Consider the following 25,902-nt stretch of genomic DNA (forward strand, 5'->3'; position numbering starts at 1 on the left):
CGAGCCCCCCCCTCCCTGGCCTGCATCCAGCAGTGCAGCTTCAACCCTCCCTGGATCGTAATTGCTCTGGGCTCCCAGACAGGACAGATTCATCACAGCCGCTTTAGCCGCCTGCTGAGAGAGAGAGAGAGAGAGAGAGAGAGTCACTGAGATTCTGTCATCCTTGTGGCAGCTGCCAATCTCCAAACTAAGAGATGGGCAGACTCTCATCCTTCTGATGGCTGCTACTCAGGGGTGGGATTCAAATTTTTAACAACCAGTTCTGTGGGCGTGGCTTAGTTGGTGGGCGTGGCTTGGTGGTCGTGTTATTGGCTGGGCGTGGCTAACTCAACTTCACTCACATCGAGGCACACATCTCCTCGCCTGGCCTCTCATGACTGTGGGGATGCTGCAACAGTCATAAGACTGAAAAATGATCATAAGTCACTTTTTTCAGTGCCATTGTAACTTTGAATGGTTACTCCACACAAGCAAAGTACCAGCAAAGGAAGGGGAAAAAAAACTCCAGAAAAGTTCCTGAGAACCAAGAATGCAAAGTATGTAATAAGGGTTAACGGAGAGGCAGTTTCTGGAAGCAACACCAGAATGTTTCCTTCCTGCCTTCCTTACAGGATTAGGCCAGTAATTTCTTCTAACAACCGGTTCTCCGAACTGCTTAGAATGTTAACAACCGGTTCTAGCCAATAGGTGCGAACTGGTAGAATCCCACCCCTGCTGCTACTCAGGAAGGAAGTGGGTGCCTCTGGAATGAATGCACCAAATGCCATCTCAGTGGCAGTGCTTAACCTTTTTGTGGATTCTTTAAGAAGTGGAGCAAAGTTGCAATGGACATCAGCTGGTAGCAGTCAGGTGGCTGTGACCCCACCTCCTTTCCTAAAGATTGCCTTTGTTCCTATGGAAGGAAATAAGTTTATGCCCCACCAGGAATGAGCTTCAAAAATTTTAGCAAAGGGTTTTCTGACCGGTTGCTGGATGGCCGTGGCCGTGATGGGTGTGGCCTAGCGGGCCTCCTACACGACGGTAGGGGGGGGTGTTTTCTCCCACTCCGGGCTCCGGAGGCTTTCCTCGAGCCTCTGGGAGGGTGAAAACGGCCTCTCTGGGCTCCGGAGGCTCTCTGGAAGCCGGAATCGGGCCCATTTCCTGCCTTCCTGAACTTCCGGGAGGCCAGGTTTTTTGCCCTCCCCGAGCCTCCGTGTGCACCCTGCACTTATCTGCATCCAAAATGGGCCACGTGGGGACTCCTGGGAGGGGAGGGGAGGGGTGGGGACGGGGCCAGCCAGGAGTGGGATTTGGGGGTTCTCCGAATTGCACAGAATCTTAGCTAGGGGCTCTCCCAAACCCCTGCGAACCCCCAGCAGCCCACCTCTGTGGTCCACTCCGTTTTGATGGGACAGGGCTTCCCTTTCACTATATTTTGCAGTGTTTCTCAACCTTGTCAACTTTAAGATGTGTGGTTGGGGAATTCAGGGAGGTGAAGTCCACACATCATAAAATTGCCACGGTTGAGAAACACTGCATTATAGGCACTGCAGCAACTCCCCCCCCACACACACACACGCACACACACTTACTGGAAGCTATAATGGTGCCAGAAAACTTGGGCCCTACGCTTCTCTCCCCAATTCCTAGAAGAGACCAAGTTGCAACAGGTTCTTTCTACGTCTAAAAATCGAATGGCCCAGTTCAGCGGCATGCATTAATAATAGATGGCACAGAACAATAGATTTGTCAGACCTGGCTCTGCCAGAGTGAAAACAAGAAGCGAGGTGCGGGCTTCACCAAGCGCCTTGTCTACTTCAAAAAATGCAGAATTCCCAGCTAAGCTGTTCTGACACAGAGTACAGCCGCCTGATTAACCGCAAGTTCAGGACAGACAAAAAGAAGAATGTCTTCACACAATGAATAATTAAGTCAGAAATATGTGCCTCGAGTGTACAGTGACTGCTTTTTAAGAGGTCTGAACAAATTAAGCACAGTGGCTGATTGAGATCCAGGGGGAAGGGAAGGAAAAGGAAGGGAAAGGAAGGGAAGATAGAGGGGGATAGGAGAGGAGGAGAGGAGAGGGCAGGGTAGGATAGAGATCTGTTCTACAGCTTCCTCCTCCAACTTGGGCTTTTCAGATATATGATATACTCTGTTGACTCTAGCGGCTGAGGATTATGGTAATTAGGACCTAGCACAGAAGTACAATGACACCAAGTTGGGGAAGGCTGGTCTGTGGTTTGATTCCACAGGGTTTGAGTTACCTTTTACTAATTGTTCTACTAGGTGTTGGAATTTTGTAATTTTATACCTGTCTGTCTATGTATCTGTGTATAGACCAATATAATAAAGGAGAGTAATAATGACTTCTGGAAGTCTTTAGCAAAATAACACGGTCCCCCAATAAAATAATGCAAAACAGATTTACCCATTTAAGCTAATAGAAAAGAGAAGCTATTGCTACAGCTGCACTTACCGTATGAATATGGGATCTTTCCCTCTGTTGTGCCCGAAAGGAATAAAATGGTGCTTACATTGTGAGGCTCAAAATTGTTGGGGTGTGGGTGTGGACCTTTGCGCATGCCGTGCACCTATGGAAGTTTTTCTGTCCTTGATTAGCTGATTGGCAGGTGACATTCTTGGGATTGGTAAAGAGTTGGGAATTAATGGTCTGAAAGGGTGAGTTTGCAGCTGTGGGAAGGGACAGCAGCGCATACCTTTCCATGCAGCATTCTAAAAGCTGTAAAGAAGGCCATTTATACGATTTCATTCTCTTTGATGGAAACATGATCTGCAGTTAAGTATGCTGGATAGTACAGGTGGTCCTCGGTTTACCACCACAATTGGAACTGGGTTCGCTTTGTTGCTAAGCGAGGCAGCTGTTAAGTGAGTCCTGCCTGATTTTTACAACCTTTCTTTTTTTTACCATCACTGTTAAGCAAATCACTGCCATTTATAAGTGAATCATGCCGGCATTGAGCAAATCCAGCTTCCTCCATTGACTTTGTTTGCCAGCTGGGAAGGTTGCAGGCGGTGATCACGTGACTCCCGGATGATGCCACTGTCATAGGTGCATGCTGATCGCCACACACTCGATCACGTGAGTGTGGGGATGCTGCGGTGGTCATCAGTGCAAGGGCTGGTTGCGACTCATTCTTTTCAGTGCCGCCATCACTTTGAACAGTCGATAAATGAATGGTTATAAGTTGAAAACAAGCTGAATGTTGGATAGTAATGAGTGCAGACAAAAGTACAATTGTGTGCCTATGTAAACATATACATTTGACGAAAGAATGTTGTGTTTCCTGCCATCGGCATTGTTCATATCTAGGCTTGTCTCCGTAGCAGAGTCCTCTGGTCACATCTGATTCCACTTTTTCCCTTTCCAGCGCCAGGACGCTCGCATTATTGTTGGGCTGTTTTACGAGACTGAGGCCCGAAAGGTTTTCTGTGAGGTGAGTACACACGGAGTCCTCGGAGCGGACCAGAGAATGCAGATAGAATATTTTCCTAGTTCCATTCTGATTCTGGAAAATTAGCATTAAGCGGGTAGGAGGATGGCACTAATTTGATGAACTGTTCCATGCCTCGTGCTCTGGGGTTGCTGTGTAGGTGGTCGGCTTTGTTACTTTCCAGTGCTGAATGCAAAGCCAATCTCGCAATGCTTTTTTTGGCCTACCTGTATGGATTCAGTGGGACCCTTTCTGTACTGGGGTGGTGTGATGTCCTTCTCCTCGGGAAATGTGGCTCCCTCTGTTTGTGAGTTAACCTTGTTTTATCCCTCCTTTGTGAATGGTGGCAGGTATATAAGGAGCGTTTGTTTGGAAAAAAATATGTCTGGTTCCTGATTGGCTGGTATGCTGACAACTGGTTCCGCATCAAGGACGCAAACATTAATTGCACAGAGGAAGAGATGAGGGAGGCGGTGGAGGGACACATTACCACGGAGATCGTCATGCTGAACCCAGAAAACACCCGCAGCATCTCTAATATGGTGAGAAAGAGCCGCAACAGGCAAGGAACGCGGCCATTTCTTGCTAAAATGAAAACCCAGTTAATCCGTGGTAGCCAAAGGCTGACAGCACTTTTTCAGGCGAATACGTTTGATTGAAAGACATGAGCACCTGGTCTTCCCCTTTCTTTCTTCTCCCCTGACCTCATTTTTAATTTAAATTTTGCATCGATTTTCTCACCCTGTGCAATTTGATGAAGTGAGCTGTAAAATTCAAAAAGCTTTGGCCTGCCAAACTCCTCTTGATTTTTAAAATAGACTTGAAAATTTATCTAGGAGTTACATTTCTTAGTTTGGACTTATTTACTCTCCAAATGAATTTTTATAGCCAATAGCACGTTAATTACACGTAAAATAATTACATATTTTCTTTTATTACAGAGCTCTAGTCAAAATTATATATGTTGGCAGGAGATTTTTTTTTGTAGTATTTCAGCTAAGCAAAAATATTGTTTTCACAAAGATGCTCCCTGGTTTTATTAAAAAGAAAACAAGATTATTTCGTGAAAGTTTCCTTCCCATTTAAAAAGAGCTGATTCGCTGTATAAAGTAATATTTCTAATTCAATTAAAATTTTATTTTGGGTAGCTGAATGGTTATTGATTTCTCTAATAAGATTAATTCTCCTTTTGGAAAACCTTACATTCTTTTGCATTCAATTATGAAACAAACTACAATAAATCTTTGAGTCAATATTATTCTCAAACTTTTTTACAGCAAGATTTCTGTTTTTAATCAGTTTGTAAACCATTTAATAATACTAAAAAATAATCTCAAAGCGGTGTACGATGAATAAAATAACATTGAAAATACAAAATATAATAAAAATAATATTCTAGAACTAAATCATGCAGACAATTTTAAAGAGATCTAAATGGAACAATGCATTCAGGCAGAAAAGCCTGGGTAAAAGGCAAATTTTTAAAAATATCCACACCACAAAGCAGTTATATTAGCCAATAATGATACTTTACTGCTTTGCAAATTTAAAATATTTTACATATTTAAGTAAAAGTATTAAATCCTGTTTATTTATAAATGTTGCATTTCACTTTTTGCTATTTCTTTCTTTCTTTATTAAAACAATCCCAATAATGATCAATTTCTGCAACAAGGAAGAATGTTGTTTTTCTTGGTTCCCTCCAGACATCACAGGAATTCATTGAGAAACTGACAAAGCGAGTAGAGAAATCTCCAGAGGAGACTGGGGGTTTCCAGGAAGCCCCATTGGCTTATGATGCCATCTGGGCCCTGGCCCTTGCATTGAACAAGACCTCAGCTGAATTGGTAAAGAAAGGGTTACGCCTTGAAGACTTCAATTACAACAACCAGACCATTACGGACGAGATCTACAGAGCCCTCAACTCTTCAGCCTTTGAAGGGGTCTCGGTGAGTGATCCCTTGAAATTGATCTCCTGAAGGCAGAGAATCTGGTGTGCAGAGCATTCAGGATCTATCCGTAGGCAAGCCTGTCGGAATTCGGGATCATCAAGCAGGATTATTTTGAGTCAGATCAAAAATCCTGCATTCTCCTTCCAAGCCTATTTGAATTTTTAGAGCCTTTGGTTTTGCGGGGTAGTAGTAAATAGGGTATGCCAAGAAACCCTGATGGCAAGAAAAAAGAAATGTATAAAGAAGTATTAGTATGTGATGGTGGCACAGGGGCCTAGTGGTTAAGGCGTTGAACTTGTTGACTGGAAGATTGGCAACTTGAGACCTAAATACCTTGTACTGGAGTGAGCTCCCATTCTTGTCCCAGTTCCTCCAACTTGGCAGTTGGAAAGTATGGAAAATGCAAGTAGATAAATAAGTACCAGTTCAGTGGGAGGGTAACGGTGTTCCCGCGCGTTGGCGTATAGTGATGCCGGCCACATGTCTACAGAAGCGTCTTCAGACAACCCTGGTTTCCTTGGCTAAGAAACGGAGATGAGCACTGCCCCCTAGAGCCAGATACGAATGATCAGGGGAAACCTTTATCTTTTATTAGTACAGGACATATAATAAGGAAAAGGTCATGAAAGACAGTAGCTCAAGGATAGGTGTCTCACTCAGTTAAGGAACAAAATCTACTTTTTCCATGACCTTTCACTGAGGTTATATGTACACTTTCAGGTACAATATTTCTTCACAATTATGACTTAGTCCTTGAACTGCTTGTCCCATATTTTTGAAACCTGAGATTCTCGGAAACTTTGCTCTGGAAGTCAGACACAAGACGGAAATATTTCTCGAATGGGACTGTACAGTCTAGAGCCAAGTTGACTCAGCTTCTTAAGTTCTCATCCTTCTGTGACACTGGCCCCTTTTCTCCTCTGAAACTCTTTCTCACCAGAGAGAAACAACCATTTTTTCTCTTACTGTTGGGAATATGGGGCTCTTCCCCAAGTAGCATGGGCAAGATATCCAAACAGGGGTGGGATTCAACTGGTGTTACTACTGGTTCGGTGACTACGTTTTGCACACGCATGCGCGCTATGCGTGCCAGACATGCGCTGTGCACGTGTGTAAACAAACCTTAGGCTGTGCCTCCCGGACAGCTGAAAAGCAGGGGTGGGATTCTACCAGTTCGCACCTATTTGCTAGAACCGGTTGTTAACATTCTAAGCAGTTCGGAGAACCGGTTGTTAGAAGGAATTACTGGCCTAATCCTGTAAGGAAGGCAGGAAGGAAACATTCTGGTGTTGCTTACAGAAACTGCCTCTCCACTAACCCTTATTACATTCTTGGCAGGACTAGACTTCCTGTCTCAGGAACCTCTCTGGAGTTTTTTTCCCCTCCTTTGCTGGTACTTTGCTTGTGTGGAGTGACCATTCAAAGTTACAATGGCACTGAAAAAACGTGACTTCTGACCATTTTTTCACACTTACGACTTGCAGCATCCCCACAGTCATGAGAAGCTAGGCAAGGATATGCGTGCCTCGATGTGAGTGATATTGAGTTGGCCACACCCAGCCAGTCACATGACCACCAAGCCATGTCCACCCAGTCACATGACCACCAAGACATGCCCACAACCTAAGCCACGCCCACAGAACCGGTTGTTAAAAAAAATTGAATCCCACCCCTGCTGAAAAGCGTTTGAAAAGCCTCTTTTCCCCTGCTTTTTCAACCTCAGCTGTGCCGCGCAAAGCAGCTGCGGTTGAAAAAGCAGGAAATAAAGGACAGATGAGAGCCTGGGCGGGTGGGTGAGCCAAACAGCAGCAAACACAGAACCGTGGGCAAACACAGTTCAGTGTCTGCTGCTCTTCAGAGCGACCAGTTCTATAGAGCTGGGTAGAGCCGGTAGCATCCCACCCTGGATCCAAACCAGGTTGCCACCATGAGGACTTAATACGATTTCCTTCACTCCCCCAGGGACATGTGGTCTTTGATGCCAGTGGCTCTCGGATGGCCTGGACCCTCATTGAGCAGCTTCAGGGTGAGTAGAGTTCCCAGGATGCTCTACACTGTGCCTTTCACCCTTTTCCTCCCCCTCCCGATGTTGAAATATTTGCAACACGCATCATGCTTTGACTTCCCCCATGAAACAGCAGCCAAAACATCACACTCGCATCATTTCTGTCCTTTCATCCTCTTTTTTTTCCCCCAATGCAACACAGATATGTTGAAATTTCCATTTTGGATCATTTTTTTTTACAGGTAGTCCTCAACTTATAACAGTTCGTTTAGTGACCATTTGAAGTTACAGCACTGCTGAAAAAAAGTGACTTATAAACTGTCTTTCACACTTATGGCCATTGCTGCATCCCCAGGGGTCACATTATCAAAATTTAGACTCTTGGCAACTGGTTCATACTTACGATGGTTGCTGTGTCTTGGGGGGGGGGAGTGATGTAATCACCTTTTGCAACCTTGTGACAAGCAAAGTCAATGGGGAAGCCAGATTCACTTAACAATGGTGTTACAAACTTAATAACTGCAGTGATTCCCTTAACAACGGTGGCAAGAAAGGTCATAAAATGGGGCAAAACTCACTTGACAAATGTCTCACTTAGCAACATCAACGTTGGGCTCAATTGTGGTTCTAAGCTGAGGATTACCTGTGTTGTGTGGCAATCATGCAATGTTACAGTTACAGGAGTGGTTTTGATTGGCGGGATTCATTTTGCTACTCCTCCCCATGTACCCCACCTTTCCTCTCTATTAATTTAGGTGTGTGCCGATAACCCCACAGTGTAACTTATATCACCAGGGTGGGGGGGTGTTACCTTTCCCCTTTATTCGGAGTGATGTGGAAATCTTTTTTTTTTTTTCTCTGTGTTCTTCATTCCTGCATGGTTGCACAACTCTATGGAAATCCTACCCTTTAAATAAATAAACACATTACACACACACACACACACCTGAAATGGACTTCTGCTGCCGGAGAGCTGTACATCCTGTTTAAAAGATTTTTTTGATGAAATGGTAAAGTCAGTTGTGTCAGCACCTTGCAGGAAATTATTGCCCTCCTGGATATTGAGGGGAACAAAAGATTACAATTATGTTCCCATCGTTACAGTTTTTTGAGATTATAGCTCCTAGAAATATACTGCTGACAAGATGCTCTAAAATGAATGTATTTAACAATACCATAGGTTGTGAATCACACTACTGTGCTTGGGAGCGATGCCATTTCTTGCCCATATTACACAAAGCTGTATAATATCCCACTGAGGGCAAGGAATTGTTCAACATTACTGTGTAATTAGGTAGAAATGTTCATTTCTGCATAATTATATAGGACTTATTTTACCATGTTTCCTTTTATAAAAAGGCAATCAGGTGTTGCTATGCTATTATTGTTTTTTTTTTTTTAAAGAAGATTCAGTTCCAGCATTCTGACAGTTTAAAAACCGATCCAATAGTCTGTCTTTCCATAAATCCATTACTTGATTCTTCTATTGTCTAGAATTCTTCTCTCTGCCAACAGATGGTGTCTATAAGAAGATTGGCTATTATGACAGCACCAAGGATAACCTCTCCTGGTATAACAATGACAAGTGGATTGGTAAGAGACTGAAAAATGTTCATTATAAATAGGAGTGTGCAAACTGTTTGGAGCGCAAAATGTTTTAAGTGTTCTGAGCTTAAAATAAAATAATATTGCTTTGTTCCAAACGCCAAATAAAACTTAATCATGCAACCAAATTACCAAGCCTGGAGCTCAAACCAACAGCCTAAAACATAATGATTCTGAGCAATGGCATTTTGAGTATTTGGGTTATAAATAAATACTAAAATAGTGCTTCAAACTGAAGCTGGTGATTTCAAGTGTTCCAAGATCAAAACAAAGTTGTACATCCCAGCAGTTTTATTCTGAGTCCAGGAATTGAGACAAAATCCAGAAGTTGTTCTAAATTTTGTCCTGCTGCAACATAGCCAAATGATCATTTCAACAGAACATCTCAAGTAAGTCAGTATAAGACATTTTCTTATATGGTGAGAAAAATAAGAAATTAAAAAACTGATGCAAGTCATTGTTTTCCAATTTATCTGAGAATATGAAATTCTAGAGATTTTAACTAGTGAACCAGAATCTGTTAGTGAAATTGTAGGGTGATGAAATTAACAGGCAAACAGATATGAATGAACTCCCAGTGCATATTTGGACTAAATATGGGATTTAGATTTGAAAAGATGAAATCTAGCAGTCTAGTGATTTCCTTGAGGCCTAAAAATTTTCTCATCTCAGGTTTAGACATCCTGGGAGTATCTATACTGACTTACAGTAGCTAACGATTCATTTCAAGAACAATTAAGGCAAAGAGTATATTCTTTACAGTGATGGACAAAGGACCGACACTATAAATGGTAGGAATGGGATCAGACGAATGAGAAATTTTAAGAGCTTTCCACTTCCTTGTGGGCATGTGGGTTAATTTTTATACGATGAAGTTAGCAAATACCATTTTTAAGTGATTGTTGAGTGAATTTTATAATTCAGCATTCTGTGTCTGCCAAGAGATGCATCTTGGGAAAAGCTTCGTGCATGGGTTGAGTCAGGAGGAATTGCTTAGCCTCAGGCAATGCATCTTTCAAGCTACTCAGGTTACCAAATGGAGACATCCCCGCACACACGTGGTTAGTCTTTGTGGATCTTCCTGGTGAAAAAGACTCTGATGTGAATAGGCTCTTGAATTCCTTTCTCCTTCCCATATCTCTCATTGCAGGTGGTGTCCCACCAGCAGATTATACTAAGGTCATCATCACCTTCCGGTACCTTTCCCAGAAGCTCTTTATTTCTGTTTCGGTGCTCTCAAGTTTGGGTATCCTGTTGGCCATCATTTGCTTGGCCTTCAACATCTACAATGGGCATGTCAGGTGGGTGATACTTTTATTTATTTATTAAATTTATATGCCACTCATCTCACTGACAAGATGTTCTACTTAATACATTCAGCTTCTTTTGCTTAAATGAAAATATTGTCGAAGACATACTTTGCATTCAAAGTCCCTAAGGTTCATATATCCAGAACAACATCTGGATTCTGAAACACTGAAGGAACCATTGTCCATCAGCACAGATCAAGTGTGAGGAAACTGCAGCAGTCTAGATATTGTCACATTTTAATCCTTATCAGTTCCCCAATCTAATGACTTCCAGTTATGTTGGGATTTCAACTCCCAGAATCCCCTGCCAGCACAGCACAACTTGAGTATTTGAACAACCAAAAGGTACCATGTTAGAGACAACCAAGACAGGGAATATCAAGTCGGAGTAAGGTGGCTTCTTAGATACCTTTCTCGTATAGCACTAGCACTTAGACTTATATACCACGCTTTCCAACCCTCTCTAAGTGGTTTACAGAGTCAGCATATTGCCCCCAACAATCTGAGTCCTCATTTTACCCAGTGAGATTCGATCTGCCAAATTGCAGGCAGCCGGTAGTCAGCAGAAGTAGCCTGCAGTACTGCACTCTAACCACTGCGCCACCCTGGCTCATATGGTACTGAAGGGCATATTCACCCAAAACAATCAAAAAGATTGAGTTATTTGTTTATTTCATTTAAACTGAGGCTCTTTCAAGATGCAATTCAATTATTCAAAAACATAAATTAGAATATTTTTTTTAAAAAGTCAAATTGAATCAACCATTGAGTTTGATTGCTTTTAAAACTGGCTACTCAAAATGGATTTTGCCTAGTTCATTCAGCTGAAATACTTTATTTTGATCTTATAGTAATTTAGAAGCAGAGCTGGTGGCTCAAACCCTTTGTATACCAGATTCTGCTTGGAACTTGACCAGCGTCCTTCTTTTTTTACAGATACATCCAGAACTCGCAGCCATATCTCAACAATATGACAGCTGTGGGCTGTGCACTGGCCCAGGCAGCTGTCTTCCCACTTGGGTTGGATGGCCTTCACATCAGCAAAGACCTCTTCCCTTTCGTTTGCCAGGTATATCATGGCTGCTGGAAAGCTTTAGAGAACATCCTGGTAGTTTAATAGCTAAACAAAGAATAGAAAACCTGAGGCTCCCCATATGCCACTGAGCTACATTTCCCAGCAAACTTAACCAACTTATTTAACGGTAAATGATGCTAGGAGCTACAATCCTGTAGTTTCTGGAGAACCACAGTTACCAGCCCTGGGTTATATACAAACTCAAATCCAATTTCTGAATTTTTCTTCAGTGAAGTCCCCTTCACTTCTAATTCCATTTCAGAACTGAGAGTTTCCATGCAAATTTATTTATTTATTTATTTGATTTGTCAATTGTTTACAAGATAATAAGTATAAGTATATACATAGTTATGAATACATGAAATGGGTGCATATAAGAAGAATAAGAGAAACAATAGGACAGGGACAGTAGGCACGTTGGTGCGCTTATGCACGCCCCCTACAGACCTCTTAGGAAAGGGGTGAGGTCAATAGTAGACAGTCTAAGGTTAAAGTTTTTGGGGTTTGGGGAAGAAACTACAGAGTCGGGTAGAGTATTCCAGACATTGACCACTCTATTGCTGAAGTCGTATTTCCTGCAATCAAGTTTGGTGCAGTTTACTTTGAGTTTGTATCTATTGTGTGCTCTTGTGTTGTTATGGTTGAAGCTGAAGTATTCATTGACAGGTAGGACATTGCAATGTATGATTTTATATACCATACTTAGATCAGACCGAAGACGGCGTAATTCAAGGTTTTCTAGTTCTAGAATTTCAAGTCTGGTGGCATAAGGTATTCTACAACGAGTAGAGAAGAGGAGAACTCTTCTTGTGAAATATTTCTGGACTTTCTCAACTGTGCTAATATCAGATACGTAATGTGGGTTCCAGACTGATGAGCTGTATTCGAGTATTGGTCTAGCAAAGGTTTTGTATGCTCTAGTTAGTAGTGTGATATTACCAGAGAAAAAGCTACGTAGGATTAGGTTAACAACTCTTAATGCCTTTTTGGCTATGTAGTTACAGAGATGAGTATCCCAAAGTCCTTTACAGAGCTTGGATCATCAACAAGATCTTGACTATTCAGCTTGTATTTTATTTTGATTTTTTTTGCCAATATGTAAGACAGAGCATTTATTTGTTGAGATTTGAAGTTGCCATTTGTTTGACCATTCTGATACATAGTCAAGATCTTTTTGAAGGGTAGCAGTATTGTCTGTGGTATTGAACAGCTTTACATCATCAGCGAAAAGAACGCAGTTGCTCTTAATATGATCACAGAGGTCATTTATGTAGACTATGAAGAGAGTTGGTCCTAGAACACTGCCTTGGGGGACACCACTATTGACATGTACAGAATTGGATAGGACACACCCAATTTTGACCATTTGTTGTCTGTTTGACAGGAATTCTTCTATCCAGTTATGCAGTTGTCCAGAGATACCATAGGATTTTATTTTTAGGAGTAGTTTGTCGTGTACTACTGAATCAAAGGCTTTACAGAAGTCTATGTAGATTGCATCTATTGCTTTGCCCTGATCGAGTTGTGTCTGTTAGGGATAACATTAGTTACCTAACTTAGTTTGGCTAAATATAATATATGTTTGTTAGTTTAAATGTGTGTGTCACTTTAAACTGTAAGCCAAGTATTTTGGGTGCGGTTGTAAATCGCCATAAGAGGGAGCAAGAGTGCTCACTGTTCGCTGGCTTTTACTGGAATGCTGACAGAGAAGGATTGATGGTGATTACTGTGTGCGTTTGCTGAGAGAAGAAAAGAAGGTTTGATTTTGCTTCATATCTCTGACTGCAAAAGAGATACATCATTGGACTGATTGTTTGTGAGTTGAACGACCTATTTTCTACACTGGACTTTTGCAAACTGAATAACCCTTGGACTGTCTGAACTTAATGTATGACATATGGACTGCTTTGACTATGCTATAACTCTTGCTGGAATAAAAACTATTTAATTGCACAGTGTATCTGTCTTACTGAGTGTAAAGCTACAACAACGCTTTATCTCACACACACTCTCTGTCTGCTTGACTGCCGTTGCACATTCTGCTAGGGTGTTGTATCCCTAACACTGGTTATGGGCCCAGGTGCACAGTCAGTCAAATCAGTATAACAGGCTTGTGAGTGAGAGTTTGTGTAGCAACACAACATTGTAAACAGAAAGCTGTGTTTTTATTAATATAGTTTTATATCCAGTTAAATGATGGCAGGAGTCAATTTACAAAGTTTGTCTCACATATCCAAGTTGGATGGAACAAACTATGTTTCATGGTCTATGAAATGTAGCCTACTTCTACGAAGAGAAGGTTTGTGGGATTTAATACAAAACCCACCAGAAGTAGATGCATGGGATCCGGAGGATGAGGAAGATGCCCAGAAGATAAAGGAATATCAAGTGAAGAATGAGCAAGCTCTTTGCATAATAGGACTGACTCTCTCTGACCAACAGCTTGTCCATATACGTGGGGAAGAAACAGCTGCGAATTGTTGGGAGAACCTAAGGAAGATTTATGTTCGGGACAGTGTAGGAGCACATACACGGAAACTGTTCAGGACAAATCTTCAGAAGGATGGAGACATGCTAAATCATATAAACTCAATGAAGAGAATTTTTCAAGAACTGCATGAAAAGGAACTTATCTTCACTGAACTGCACCAAGTTTATATTATTTTGTCTTCATTAGACCAGAGCTACGATGATTACGTAACTTCGCTTGAAGTGTTGCCAAAAGATAGTTTATCTTTAACTGACATTACTGGCAGATTAATTGAAGAAGCCAGGAGACGGCTTGAAAGGGATCAACTCAGAAGTGAACCATCACAATGTGAAGAAGAGAAAATATCTCCGTCAGCGTATACAATTAGAAAATGTTTTAATTGTGGAGCAAAAGGACATTTGACTAGATTTTGCAAGAAAGCAAAAAGCCAAAGAGCCAGCCAGAATGCTAAAAAGCATCGAAAGAATAAAGAAAGCATGGAGTTAGCCATGTATAGCAATGAAACTGTGAATAGTAATTTATGGGTGATAGATAGTGGAGCATCTCACTGCATAACAAATGATAAGAAAAAATTTGTTAAGATTTCCACAAGTTCACAGCAAATATCGTTAGCTAATGGATGGAAACTTAAGGCTAAAGGTGAAGGTATAGCATATTGCAATAGCATAAGAGAAAAATTAAAAATGTTATATGTACCACAACTTAAGTTTAATTTGCTTTCGGTGAGATTTTTGGTTAAACTAGGTTATGTAATTACCTTTAGGGGAGACAATTGCATAATTGAAAAAGATGATAAGAAAGTGACTGCAACTTTAAGAGGTGAATTGTATGTGTTAAATGATAGTTTAGAGGTGGCTAACACAGTCTATGATAATGTTAAACCTCACAATGAGTGCATACATCTGTTACACAGACGTTTGGGGCATATAAATTTTAAAATGCTTAAACAGTAGAACAATCTAAGGGTATAAAACTCAAACCTTGCAGTAAGTATTTGCAATGCAATGTATGTAGTGAAGAGAAAAGCAAGGTGATATCAGCAAATAGAGTAAATGGATTTAAAACCAAGGAACCTTTAGAGGTAGTATTTGCTGATATTATAGGTCCTAAAGAACCAAGTGTGGGAGGTGCTCGATATATTCTTAGTATAATGGACCATTATTCTAGATATGGTTTCTGTTATCTAATGAAAAGTAAAACTGAAACTTATCAAAATTTCTTTAATTGGCTTAAATTCGCTGAAAGGAAAACTAAAAAGAAGTTAGTTACACTTATTACTGATAACGGTACGGAATTTACAAACAATAAATTCCAAGATAAGCTGAAGTTGGCAGGTGTAGAACATAAGAAGTCTGCACCATATAGGCCACAACATAATGCCTTTATAGAGAGACGATGATCTCAGATTCAGGATTACCTGATAATTTGTGGGGAGAAGCAATAATGTGTGGGAATCATATACTGAATAATGTGGTTAATTCTACTACTGGTGAATTACCATTCACACGGTGGCATGGCAGAAAACCTGACCTAAGCTACTTGCACACATTTGGAGAATTGGAAAAAGGCAATGGAAAAGGAGTTAAATTCATTAAAGGAAATGAAGGTTTATGAAGAAACCAAATTACCTCCAGGTGAAAAGTCCATTGGTTGCAAATGGATTTTTAAGTTAAAAACTGGTAAGAATGGGACTGTTACCCATAAGGCAAGGTTGGTAGCTCAAGGATATAATCAAACGGCATGTGATTATGATGAGGTATTTGCACCAAATTTAAAGGCTACAACTTTAAGAGCAGCGTTAGTGTGGGCAGCTAAGAAGAATTATATAGTTAACAATTTAGATGTGGAAACTGCCTATCTGCATGCACCATTGCAGCACACTATATATTTAAGAAAACCAGTAGGTATTAAGGATGGTAAAATTAATAATGACTATTGGAAACTGAATAAGAGTCTCTATGGATTGAAACAATCTGGTTATGAGTGGAACCAATATATTGTAAAAGAGCTAAACAATATTGGATTTAAGGCAGGTTTAGCTGATCCATGTTTATTTAAGAAAGAGACAAATGGAAAGGTATCATTATTATTGTTGTTTACAGATGATATTGCTTTAATAACTAAGACTAATAATGAAGCTAGTGAGATTATATCATTATTAAGTAAGAGAATAAAATTAAAGCATTTAGGAGAAATCAGACAGTATTTAGGATTGACAATAGACAAAACCAATAGTGGATTTAAGATATCACAAGTAGATAAAATATACCAATTGCTCAAAATGTATAAAATGGAACTGTGTAAACCGGCAAAGACTCCAATGAGTCAGGAATTTTGTCGTACTGATGCTCAGAGTTCAAAATTTGATAAGACTATTTATCAGTCATTGATAGGAAGCTTATCATATATAAGTAATTGGTCAAGGCCAGATATTGCATATGGAGTTAATCAACTGGCAAGATTTAGTGCTGAACCAAATGAACGTCACTGGCAAGCGCTAAAGCGTATATTAAGGTATCTTAAGAAGACAATGCATTATGCATTGTATTTAGAGCCAAAAGATTATTTGATTTTGAGTGCATATGCTGATGCAAGTTTTGCAACAGACATAAAAACAAGAAAATCAACTTCTGGTATGGCTATACTATTAGGTAAAACACTGATTGGTTGGAGGTCTATTAGACAGCAACATATTAGTATGTCCACAATGGAGGCAGAATTTTCATGTTTATCATTAATATGTACTGATATAATTCTGTATAAACAGTTATTGTTAGATATGGGAGTAACTGTTAAGAATGCCATTGTTGTGTATGAGGACAACCAAGCAGCATTACGGTTGGCTACAAATATTGCTGTAAAGACTAGATCTAAGCACACTGACCTTAGATATTTGAATGTTAGACAATCTGTGAAAAATAGTCTGATAAGATTGGAGTACTGCATAACTGAAGAAAATATTGCAGATGGATTTACAAAAGCCCAAGGTGCAGTAAGGCACAAGGAGAATTGTGAAAAATATGGGTTGAAATTGTAAATAAAGATATATATTATGATGTTACCCAAAAGGGGAGAATGTTAGGGATAACATTAGTTACCTAACTTAGTTTGGCTAAATATAATATATGTTTGTTAGTTTAAATGTGTGTGTCACTTTAAACTGTAAGCCAAGTATTTTGGGTGCGGTTGTAAATCGCCATAAGAGAGAGCAAGAGTGCTCACTGTTCGCCGGCTTTTACTGGAATGCTGACAGAGAAGGATTGATGGTGATTACTGTGTGCGTTTGCTGAGAGAAGAAAAGAAGGTTTGATTTTGCTTCATATCTCTGACTGCAAAAGAGATACATCATTGGACTGATTGTTTGTGAGTTGAACGACCTATTTTCTACACTGGACTTTTGCAAACTGAATAACCCTTGGACTGTCTGAACTTAGTGTATGACATATGGACTGCTTTGACTATGCTATAACTCTTGCTGGAATAAAAACTATTTAATTGCACAGTGTATCTGTCTTACTGAGTGTAAAGCTACAACAACGCTTTATCTCACACACACTCTCTGTCTGCTTGACTGCCGTTGCACGTTCTGCTAGGGTGTTGTATCCCTAACAGTGTCATCCATATGTTTTTGCAGTGTAAGAGTTGCAGATTACAGGATAGTTTTTTCCTGAAACCAAATTGTTTATTGGAGAGTAGGTTGTTTGTCTCTAAGTGGAGGATAATGTATTGGTTAATAATTGATTCCATGACTTTACAGGTGACGCAGCATAAGGAGATTGGTCTGTAATTTTCAACTAGGCTGGGGTCTCCCTTTTTGAAGATGGGGATGACCGTGGCTTGTGACCATAGGTTAGGCAAGGAGCTGGTCCTGAAAGATTTTTCAAAGATTATGCTTAGAGGTTTGGCTATGGCAGTGGATAGCTTTTTTAAGAAGTAGGCACATATTCCATCTGGTCCAATAGATAGAGATGGTTTTAGATTGCTTTTTCAACATTGTCTTCTGTAAAATCGATATGTATTAGATCATTGTAGTTATCTGTGGTTCAGCTAGGAAATACTGGGCATGATCCATTGCTGTTTACAAATACTGAGCCGAAGAATGTGTTAAAGATGTTGGCTTTAATGGTGTCGTCGTTGCAGTCTTTACCATTAGGTCCTATCAGGGGTGGGATGGACCTTGAGTCTTTTAGTTTGTTGTTTACAAAATTGTAAAAAGCGTGGGTGGAATTGGTGCATAGAAGGTTTTCCTCTTGTTTAATGTGATAATTGGTGCATTCAGTCTTTATCTGGTGGCATAAATTTTTGTATCGGCTTTTGAAATTGGCAACGTGACCAGATTTGTTTTTCCGCCAGAGTGATCTCTTTTTGGATTGAAGTTTCCTTATTGTTATGGGTAATCTGTTTTTTTTTTTTTTGTTTGTTTTGGGAGTTGTTGTTGGTACATATAGTTTGATGACTCTTTTGACTTCAAGTAAAAATATGTTGTAATGGTCTTCAACAGTATTGCATCCAGTGAATAGAGATTGCCAATCAAGGGATGAGAGATCGTTGTCTATAAGATCATAGTTGCCTTTTTTGAAGTTATAATTGGGGATTACGTCATTGTGGTGATTTTTGTGTGGGCGTATGTTGAGACAAAAGTCAATCATATTGTGATCACTGCTGGAAAAGGGTTCTTTAGTTTGTATTCCGTAAATTAAATTCAAACTATTGCAGAAGATGAGATCGAGGCAGTTGTTTAGTGTTGTTGGTTACTAGTTGTTCCAGTCCCAGATTTGTAACAGCATTGTAGAAGGTGACGTGTATGGTTTCAGTTGTACATTCATTTAGGGTCCAGTCAATATGAGGTAGATTGAAATCACAAAGAAAGATAAAAGGGTATGGGCAAGATGCTGCCCATGTTAGTAGTGTATTTAGCTTGTTTACATGTTCGATGTCATAATCAGGTGCTCTGTAACATAATAAGAATCGAAATGTGATATTTAAGGATAGTTCACAGATGATGGTCTCAGGAAGAGCAAGCTCCTGGGTAACTTGGAAATTTTTTAGATGTAAGGACTTTTTATAGAAGATAGCAACACCACCTCCTCTACGAATTTCACGATCTGATTGGTAAACATGATAGTCTCTTACTGTGGTAATGGAATCAGGGAGAGATGCGTTGAGCCATGTTTCACAGACAAATATAATGTCGAATTTAGCCATATTTAGTAAGAGGAAAAATTCAGGTATTTTATTCGCGAGGCTTCTTGCATTGAGTAGCTTGCATTTAAGGCCAGCAGTAGTTGGAATTGAGGTAGTTAGGGGCGTGCGTGCCTAGTCTTGGGTGATGGTGGATTATGGATACACTTTAGAACTGGAACAGACACCATCATATCTGTGCCCCCAAAGTTTGAACGAATACCCTAACTAGGGTCTTACTTTGTATGAAAAAAAAGTATTTTTAAGAAGTTCAAACATTTAAATGTATTAGTATGCAGTAAAAGTACAAATTCCTTGTCAGTGTTAGATTTTGAGGGGATGGATGTCAGGAAGCCAACCTTTGCTCCACCTGAATTATGTTAAAGGAAATATTGAACAGGGAATTCATAGGAATTACATCTCATCCCACATATTGTAACAGTGGGCAATAGTATATTTCATGTTGTAAGCATTTTATTTTAAACACAGGCCTCCAGTCCATGATATAGTCAATCAATCGTGATATTGCACCATTTTTAAATCTTTTCTGATAACTGTAAATGAGAAAACCATTGACAACTATATTTCTCTGTGATTAATTGCTCTCTCGATCTGATTTTGTGATATCTGCTTGGTGATAATTTCAATAATTCCTGTACAGCAATCATTTGTCTTTGTCTGCTGCTTCCCTTCCATAAAATGCTTCTTCTGCTTGAGATCCTCAGAGGTGTTTTTGGGCACAGTCTGCATTTATATCTATTCCATATTCTCAAAATGACATGACTAATAACATGGCTTTTAGGATCCACATTAACTTTATGGTATCAAAATACCATAAATGTATTTATTGCAAAAGACAATTTCAGATCTGGTTAACCCAATCCTCCTCTGTCCTTTACATCTTATAACACTTTATATTTAACTCGTATTTTTTTTTATCTTGCCATACAAATTGAAATATATCTTTTTGCCATTACTTGAATAGTACATAAGTTCTTAAAACATCATTCTGAACAAAACATTCATTTTTATCAAATAAATCCTAATAAGTGACCGTTTTAATTTCTTCCATATTAACACGACCTTTCTAATTTGTTGTTAAAACTAGTAACAGAGTTGTTAAATGAATTTGGTGGATTCCCCATTGACTTTGCTTGTCAGGTCTCAAAATGTGACCACATGACCCCAGGACATTGCTACCGTCATAAATATGAGTCAGTTGCCAAGCATCTAAATTTTGATCATGTGACCATGGGGATTCTGCAATGGTTTGAAGTGTGAAAAACAGTCATAAACCGCTTTTTTCAGTGCCGTTGTAACTTCGAAAGGTCACTAGTTAAAATGTTGTAAATTGAGAACTTTCTATAGTGTTAGAAAATGCATCAATATTCTGTGCAATAGATATCTCTTGGGAAAGTCCCAGATTCTCTTGGTTGATTAAGAGCTTTGGAGAAAGCTACTGCTTTCTTATTATTATTTTCCCCGCTCCACTTCCAGGCTCGGCTTTGGCTCCTGGGTTTGGGCTTTAGCCTTGGCTATGGCAGCATGTTCACCAAAATCTGGTGGGTGCACACCGTCTTCACCAAGAAGGAAGAGAAGAAAGAACGACGGAAGGTATGTATTTTGTCTTCTTGCCATTCTGTGCTGAGTCATTCAAATGAAGCAAGTAATATAGACAAAGGATTTGGATATACTGTACCACATATTTCTTTTGAATGCTGTTATTCTTAGAAACAATTCAGAATTGGCTTGGGGCCACACCAAGACAGAATTGGCCTACATTTGCTCAAAAGTTACAAGGGTGTTCATCATTTTCTATTCCACAGGAATTTAATCCTGAAATCATACCACGCCCTTGTTCCACTAAAATAATTGTTGATAGTGGTTAGCGTTCCCAGATACTTTACCTTTTATATCTGGTGGGTGTGTCTTTAGGTGAAAGGATTTGATACATAAGTTCATAAATCTTAGCAAAGCCCAGGGCTAAGAGTATACTTACATCTGAGTTTTGCTACGATTTGCAGATTTGGAGGGGAGCACATTCTCAGGGTGGGAGGGCTAGTAAATTTGATCTTGTAACCATACTTCAGAAAAGGCATAATAAAATTCTCAGAGTTCCTTTTCCACGGATACCATGCTTTCTCTCTCTGCGTGTGTGTCCTTAGCCTCTTGTTTAAACACTGCTGAACTTTGCTGTTTTGATTTATTGCTTTACGGTGTTGTGTTTTTACATTTATGTTGATAAATTTCCCAAGGAACTGTCACTGCAGGAACAGAACTTAAATTCATAGGCACATTGAGGAGGCTGCCTTATATTAAATCAAACCACTGAACCATGCAGCCTGGTATTGTTGTGGCTGGGACCAGTTTCTCCAGTCCTCTCTGGATCCAAAACAGGAATTTAGGGGGAAACTGTATTTGCACACAACTTGTTTCTCAGAACAACTTTGTGTTATCTAAGTTCTTACCTTAAGCCCAATTTTTCTACTAAGCTTTTGGCACAAGGTCTTGGATTTCCCACACTTTCACAACTTTCCTCAGCCTGACGCCTTCCAAGTAATATTCACTTCAGTTCCCAGGTTTATGAGAGCCAAACACATAAATGGCCCCAGCTTGGGCGAAACTGTTGCTTCCATAATAAAAAATGAAGCATGTGAAATAAATGTGTATTGTTTTCATAGTACCCAATAAAACACAATAAAAGAAATTGGGTAAACAATAATTATTGTAATTGACTAGATGGATCCATGGTCTGAAAACTCAGGTCAGCTTGAATTTGTGGCCTCCAGGATCTGTGAAATTTCATATGTTCTATTCCATCCCTTTGAGTGGGTCCAGCCCCCCAGTTCTCTCTCTCCTCTTTTCCCACAGACTTTGGAACCCTGGAAACTCTATGCCACTGTTGGATTGCTTGTCGGACTTGATTTTGTCATCTTGGCTATCTGGCAAATAGTTAACCCACTGAAACGCACAACAGAGGTAACATCTTAAGCTGGCATCATTTCAAAAGGAGCTATAGGTTCAAGGATCCCAGTAGACAGGGCCAGATTGTTGAAACAGCTGTTTGGTACCATTAGTACCAAGATAGGTGAAACAGCAGTTTTAAAAAATTCCATGGAGCGTACAAGACTGCCTTTCTATTATTAGCCCACAAAGTTTTAGTGAATCAAACTAAAATTATGTTAGCTTGAACCAGAAAGCCTGTCTTTTCAGCAGTGAAATATTGCTTATCAAACACGCTTACCTATTCTTATATTAAAAGCATATTCAAAAGAAGATTCTGCATTCCTGTCAGATCAGTGAGGAGAGCCTTGTGGTTTCCCAGTTATTGTTATTTGTAATATCCCTCATCACTGGCCCTGCAGGCTGGAGGTCCTTTAGGTGTCATTCTGGAACCACAGAGAGAGACTACTAGCCTTGTTTTACTGGAAATGGTTCTCATTCCACTGATGAGTGGTTTGGTTTTGGGTTGTTGTTGTTTTTTACAGAAAAGCCAACAGTTGCGATCAAGCTTAACAACACTAAATTTGGAGCCAGGAAATTGAGAATTGTTTTATTGCTGCCTGAGGCATGGAATAAAGTGAGTGACTTTGGGTCAGTCACTTTTTTCTCCACCTTAGGAAGAAGGCAGGCAGGGACGAATCTCCTCTGAAAGTTTTGGCAAGGAAACTGCATAGATTTGTCCATGTAGGCACCACGAGTCAGGGATGGCTTGGTGGACCATAACTAAAGCAAGTGTTTGTCCCAGTGTATTGTAGAAAAGTCTGCGTCTCTTGGATGCCTATCTCACTATTTCTCCTCCATGACCCATCTGTGCTGGCTGCATTCACGTGATACGCTTGCCTTAATCACGGTTTAACCAATTCTCTCCATTTTTGGAATTGGTACAGCAATACTTACTGGCCCAGCCAACAGAGACATTTGTAAGCAGAGGTCAATTCTGTAAACTCACCTTTATTGACTCTCAACCTCTGAGTCTTGAGTTTTACAAGCTCCCGCTAATTACCGGCCTGTATATCTGCAGTCCTAGAGATCATGTAAGAGATCACGCGGTTGATCCTTCCCTTGGGCTCAGCCTCGTCCTCTCCAACATCTCACCTCTTTGGTATGTCCTTGCAGTTTCTTCTCCTCTTCCATTATCTCAACCTGTGGAGAAGATTTGTTTTTCTTCCTGGTCGCTTTCCTTTCCGTTCTTGGCAATTGGTCCATATCTTGGTTGAATTGTGATTCCCAGGGTGAGTTGGAATATACAGAGTGTCTTCGACTTACAACCACAATTGAGCCCAACATTTATGTTGCCGAGTGAGACATTAGTTAAGTGAGTTTTTTTTTTGCCCCATTTTACGCCTCTTCTTGCCACAGGGGTTAAGTGATTCAGCGCAGTTGTTAAATTAGTAGCACAGTTGTTATGTGAATCTGGCTTCCCCATTGATTTGCTTGTCAAAAGGTCACAAAAAGGGATCATATGACCCCAGGATACTGCAACCATCATAAATATGAACCAGTTGCCAAGTAGTCTGAATGTAAATCACATGAGTGGTCATAAGTCACTATTTCAGTGTTGTTGTAACTTCAAACGTTTACTAAGCAAACTGTTCTAAGTGGAGTTATAGGTAAAGACCTATCCCAGGATCCTTTCCTTCTTTGACTGAATGTTGCTTGTGGTTCTGGGATGGGGCTAAAACTTTAGTGTTCCTTCCCCGCTGACCTAATAGTATATCACAAGGGAAGAGGTGCAAATGACAAAATAATCGTTGTGAAATATGGATGCACGCAAGCTCTGTTCTTTTGTACATTCGAGATATTGCGTGCAGATAAGTAAGAGACAGGTGTTTGCAATATGATACAACACCCATTTCCTCATGTAGATGAAACCATCCACTTTTGCAGTTGCCTCTGCATTGCACTGTAGGGAGCCTGGGTGCTATATAGAGCAAGCCATATATTTCTGTCAAACCAACTTATTAGAAAATCTCCTTTTTCCAAACTGTACATCAGGGGTCCCCAACCACCGGTCCGCGGACCGCTACCGGTCCGCGGAACAAGTCTTACCGGGCCGCTGGTTGCTGGCCGCCATCTTTTGATAAAAAGTGCTTCCGGTGAGCTTTTCCGGGTAGAAAGCTCACCGGAAGCACTTTTTCATCAAAAAGATGCGCAGTAGCTCGGTGAGCTTTTCCAGGTAGAAAGCCATTTCTACCGGAAAAGCTCACCGAGGCTGGCGCCGCCATCTTTTTTGATGAAAAAGGGCTTCCGTGAGGTCACCGGAAGCACTTTCATCAAAAAGATGGCGGCGCCCAGTTGATGCCAGTACCGGGCCGCGGCGCCCAGCTAATGCCGGTACCGGGCTGCGGCATAAAAAGGTTGGGGATCACTGCTGTACATGACAGCTGTTGCCCTGCAATTTTGACCTTGAAGCTATCCCAGTTACCTATAAAGCAAGAGGTGTAAAGTCACGGCAATTTAAGGTATAAAAAGGTGTGCATGAGAGAGAAAATGCTGCTAACTTTCTTACCAAATTTTACTTAAGATTATTTTTCAGCTGGGCTTTTGTTATCAGTTAAGAAAAGAAACTTGAAAGCAAATGGCCACAAGACAAAAAGTTGTCCATATGTCCCTTTTGCATGTTAAATGCACCACTAGGAGGCCTTGTATCGCTGTGGTTAGAGTGCAGTATTGCAGGCAAACTCTGCCCACAACCTGGAGTTCGATCTTGGCGGGGCTCAAGGTTGCTTCAGCCTTCCATCCTTCCGAGGTTGGTAAAATGAGAATCCAGATTGCTGGGAGCAATATGCAAATAGCACAGAGAAGAGCAACCAGGATGACTAGGGACTGGAGGCTAAAACATACAATAAACGGTTGCAGGAACTGGGTATGGCTAGTCTAGTGAAGAGAAGGACCAGGGGAGACAGGATAGCGGTCTTCCAATATTTGAGGGGCTGCCACAGGGAGGAAGGGGATCAAGCTATTTTCTAAAGCTCCTGTAGGCCAGACAAGGAATAATGGATGGAAACTGGACAAGGAGAGATTCAACCTGGAAACAAGGAGAAACTTTCTGACAGTGAGAACAATCAACTAATGGAACAACTTTGCCTTCAGAATTTGTGGGAGCGCCATCAGTTGAGACTTTCAAGAAGAGATTGGACTCCCATCTGTCAGAAATGGTGTGGGGTCTCCTGCTTGGGCAGGGGGTTGGACTAGATGACCCACAAGGTCCCTTCCAACTCTGATTATCTGTATCAGCATTTACTGTAGGAGATGACCAGGCTGAGCCCGAGGGAGGGGGTCAAATGCATCATCAGTCTTGAGTCTCTTCGCACCCACAAGAAACCTAAGTCCAACCCACCTCGAATTCCATTGACTCTTGCCTATTTGTTTTGACCGCCAGTAGTAAATATTCTTATATAGAGAGCTTAAGCATGCATTAAACTTTTATATTCATCTGAAGTGCCTGGTTTCTTGATTTTCCGTGCTTGATACTTAAAGTATTATGGGGCAGTATGTAAGCCAAAATGCTATTGCTATGGTTAAGTTACTATGGTTAAATTAAAGAGTTTCATCCTCTTCCACACCCTTCTTTAGTTAAGAGAATATCAGGATTGAACTGGGAAGTCCTGGTGCTCTCTAAGCTTGGTTGTTTTCTTGCAGGTGTTTTATTACCCAGCTAGGTAACGTCATCAGTGCTAGAAGGGAGTGGGGTTTGTTCTTTACTTTACTTTATTGCCATTGCACCTCGTACAACGAAATCAAACACCATCTTCAGTGCACACCATGACCATGAAAATAAACACAAACACACATCCTTCACACTCCACACATTGAACCGAAAACCCGCCATACCGCATCAACACT

The 25,902-nt window shown here is 40.5% G+C and overlaps 1 protein-coding gene across 3 annotated transcripts in view; it reads left to right on the forward strand.

Annotated features, from left to right (window-relative positions):
• GABBR1 (gamma-aminobutyric acid type B receptor subunit 1) overlaps positions 1 to 25,902 on the forward strand; it is a 209,408-nt gene that overhangs the window by 176,141 nt on the left and 7,365 nt on the right. For all 3 annotated transcript variants that reach the window (XM_087953744.1, XM_087953745.1, XM_087953746.1), the window contains 9 exons: positions 3,372 to 3,437; positions 3,785 to 3,976; positions 5,141 to 5,383; positions 7,349 to 7,412; positions 8,907 to 8,984; positions 10,147 to 10,297; positions 11,243 to 11,375; positions 20,551 to 20,667; positions 21,925 to 22,032. In XM_087953744.1, coding sequence (XP_087809870.1) covers positions 3,372 to 3,437; positions 3,785 to 3,976; positions 5,141 to 5,383; positions 7,349 to 7,412; positions 8,907 to 8,984; positions 10,147 to 10,297; positions 11,243 to 11,375; positions 20,551 to 20,667; positions 21,925 to 22,032 — 1,152 coding nt within the window. The remainder of the gene's footprint in view (positions 1 to 3,371; positions 3,438 to 3,784; positions 3,977 to 5,140; positions 5,384 to 7,348; positions 7,413 to 8,906; positions 8,985 to 10,146; positions 10,298 to 11,242; positions 11,376 to 20,550; positions 20,668 to 21,924; positions 22,033 to 25,902) is intronic.

Source organism: Notechis scutatus, chromosome 2, assembly GCF_049901735.1.
Source record: "Notechis scutatus isolate UNSWTSFEM ecotype Mainland chromosome 2, rNotScu1.2, whole genome shotgun sequence".
Taxonomy (NCBI): domain Eukaryota; kingdom Metazoa; phylum Chordata; class Lepidosauria; order Squamata; family Elapidae; genus Notechis; species Notechis scutatus.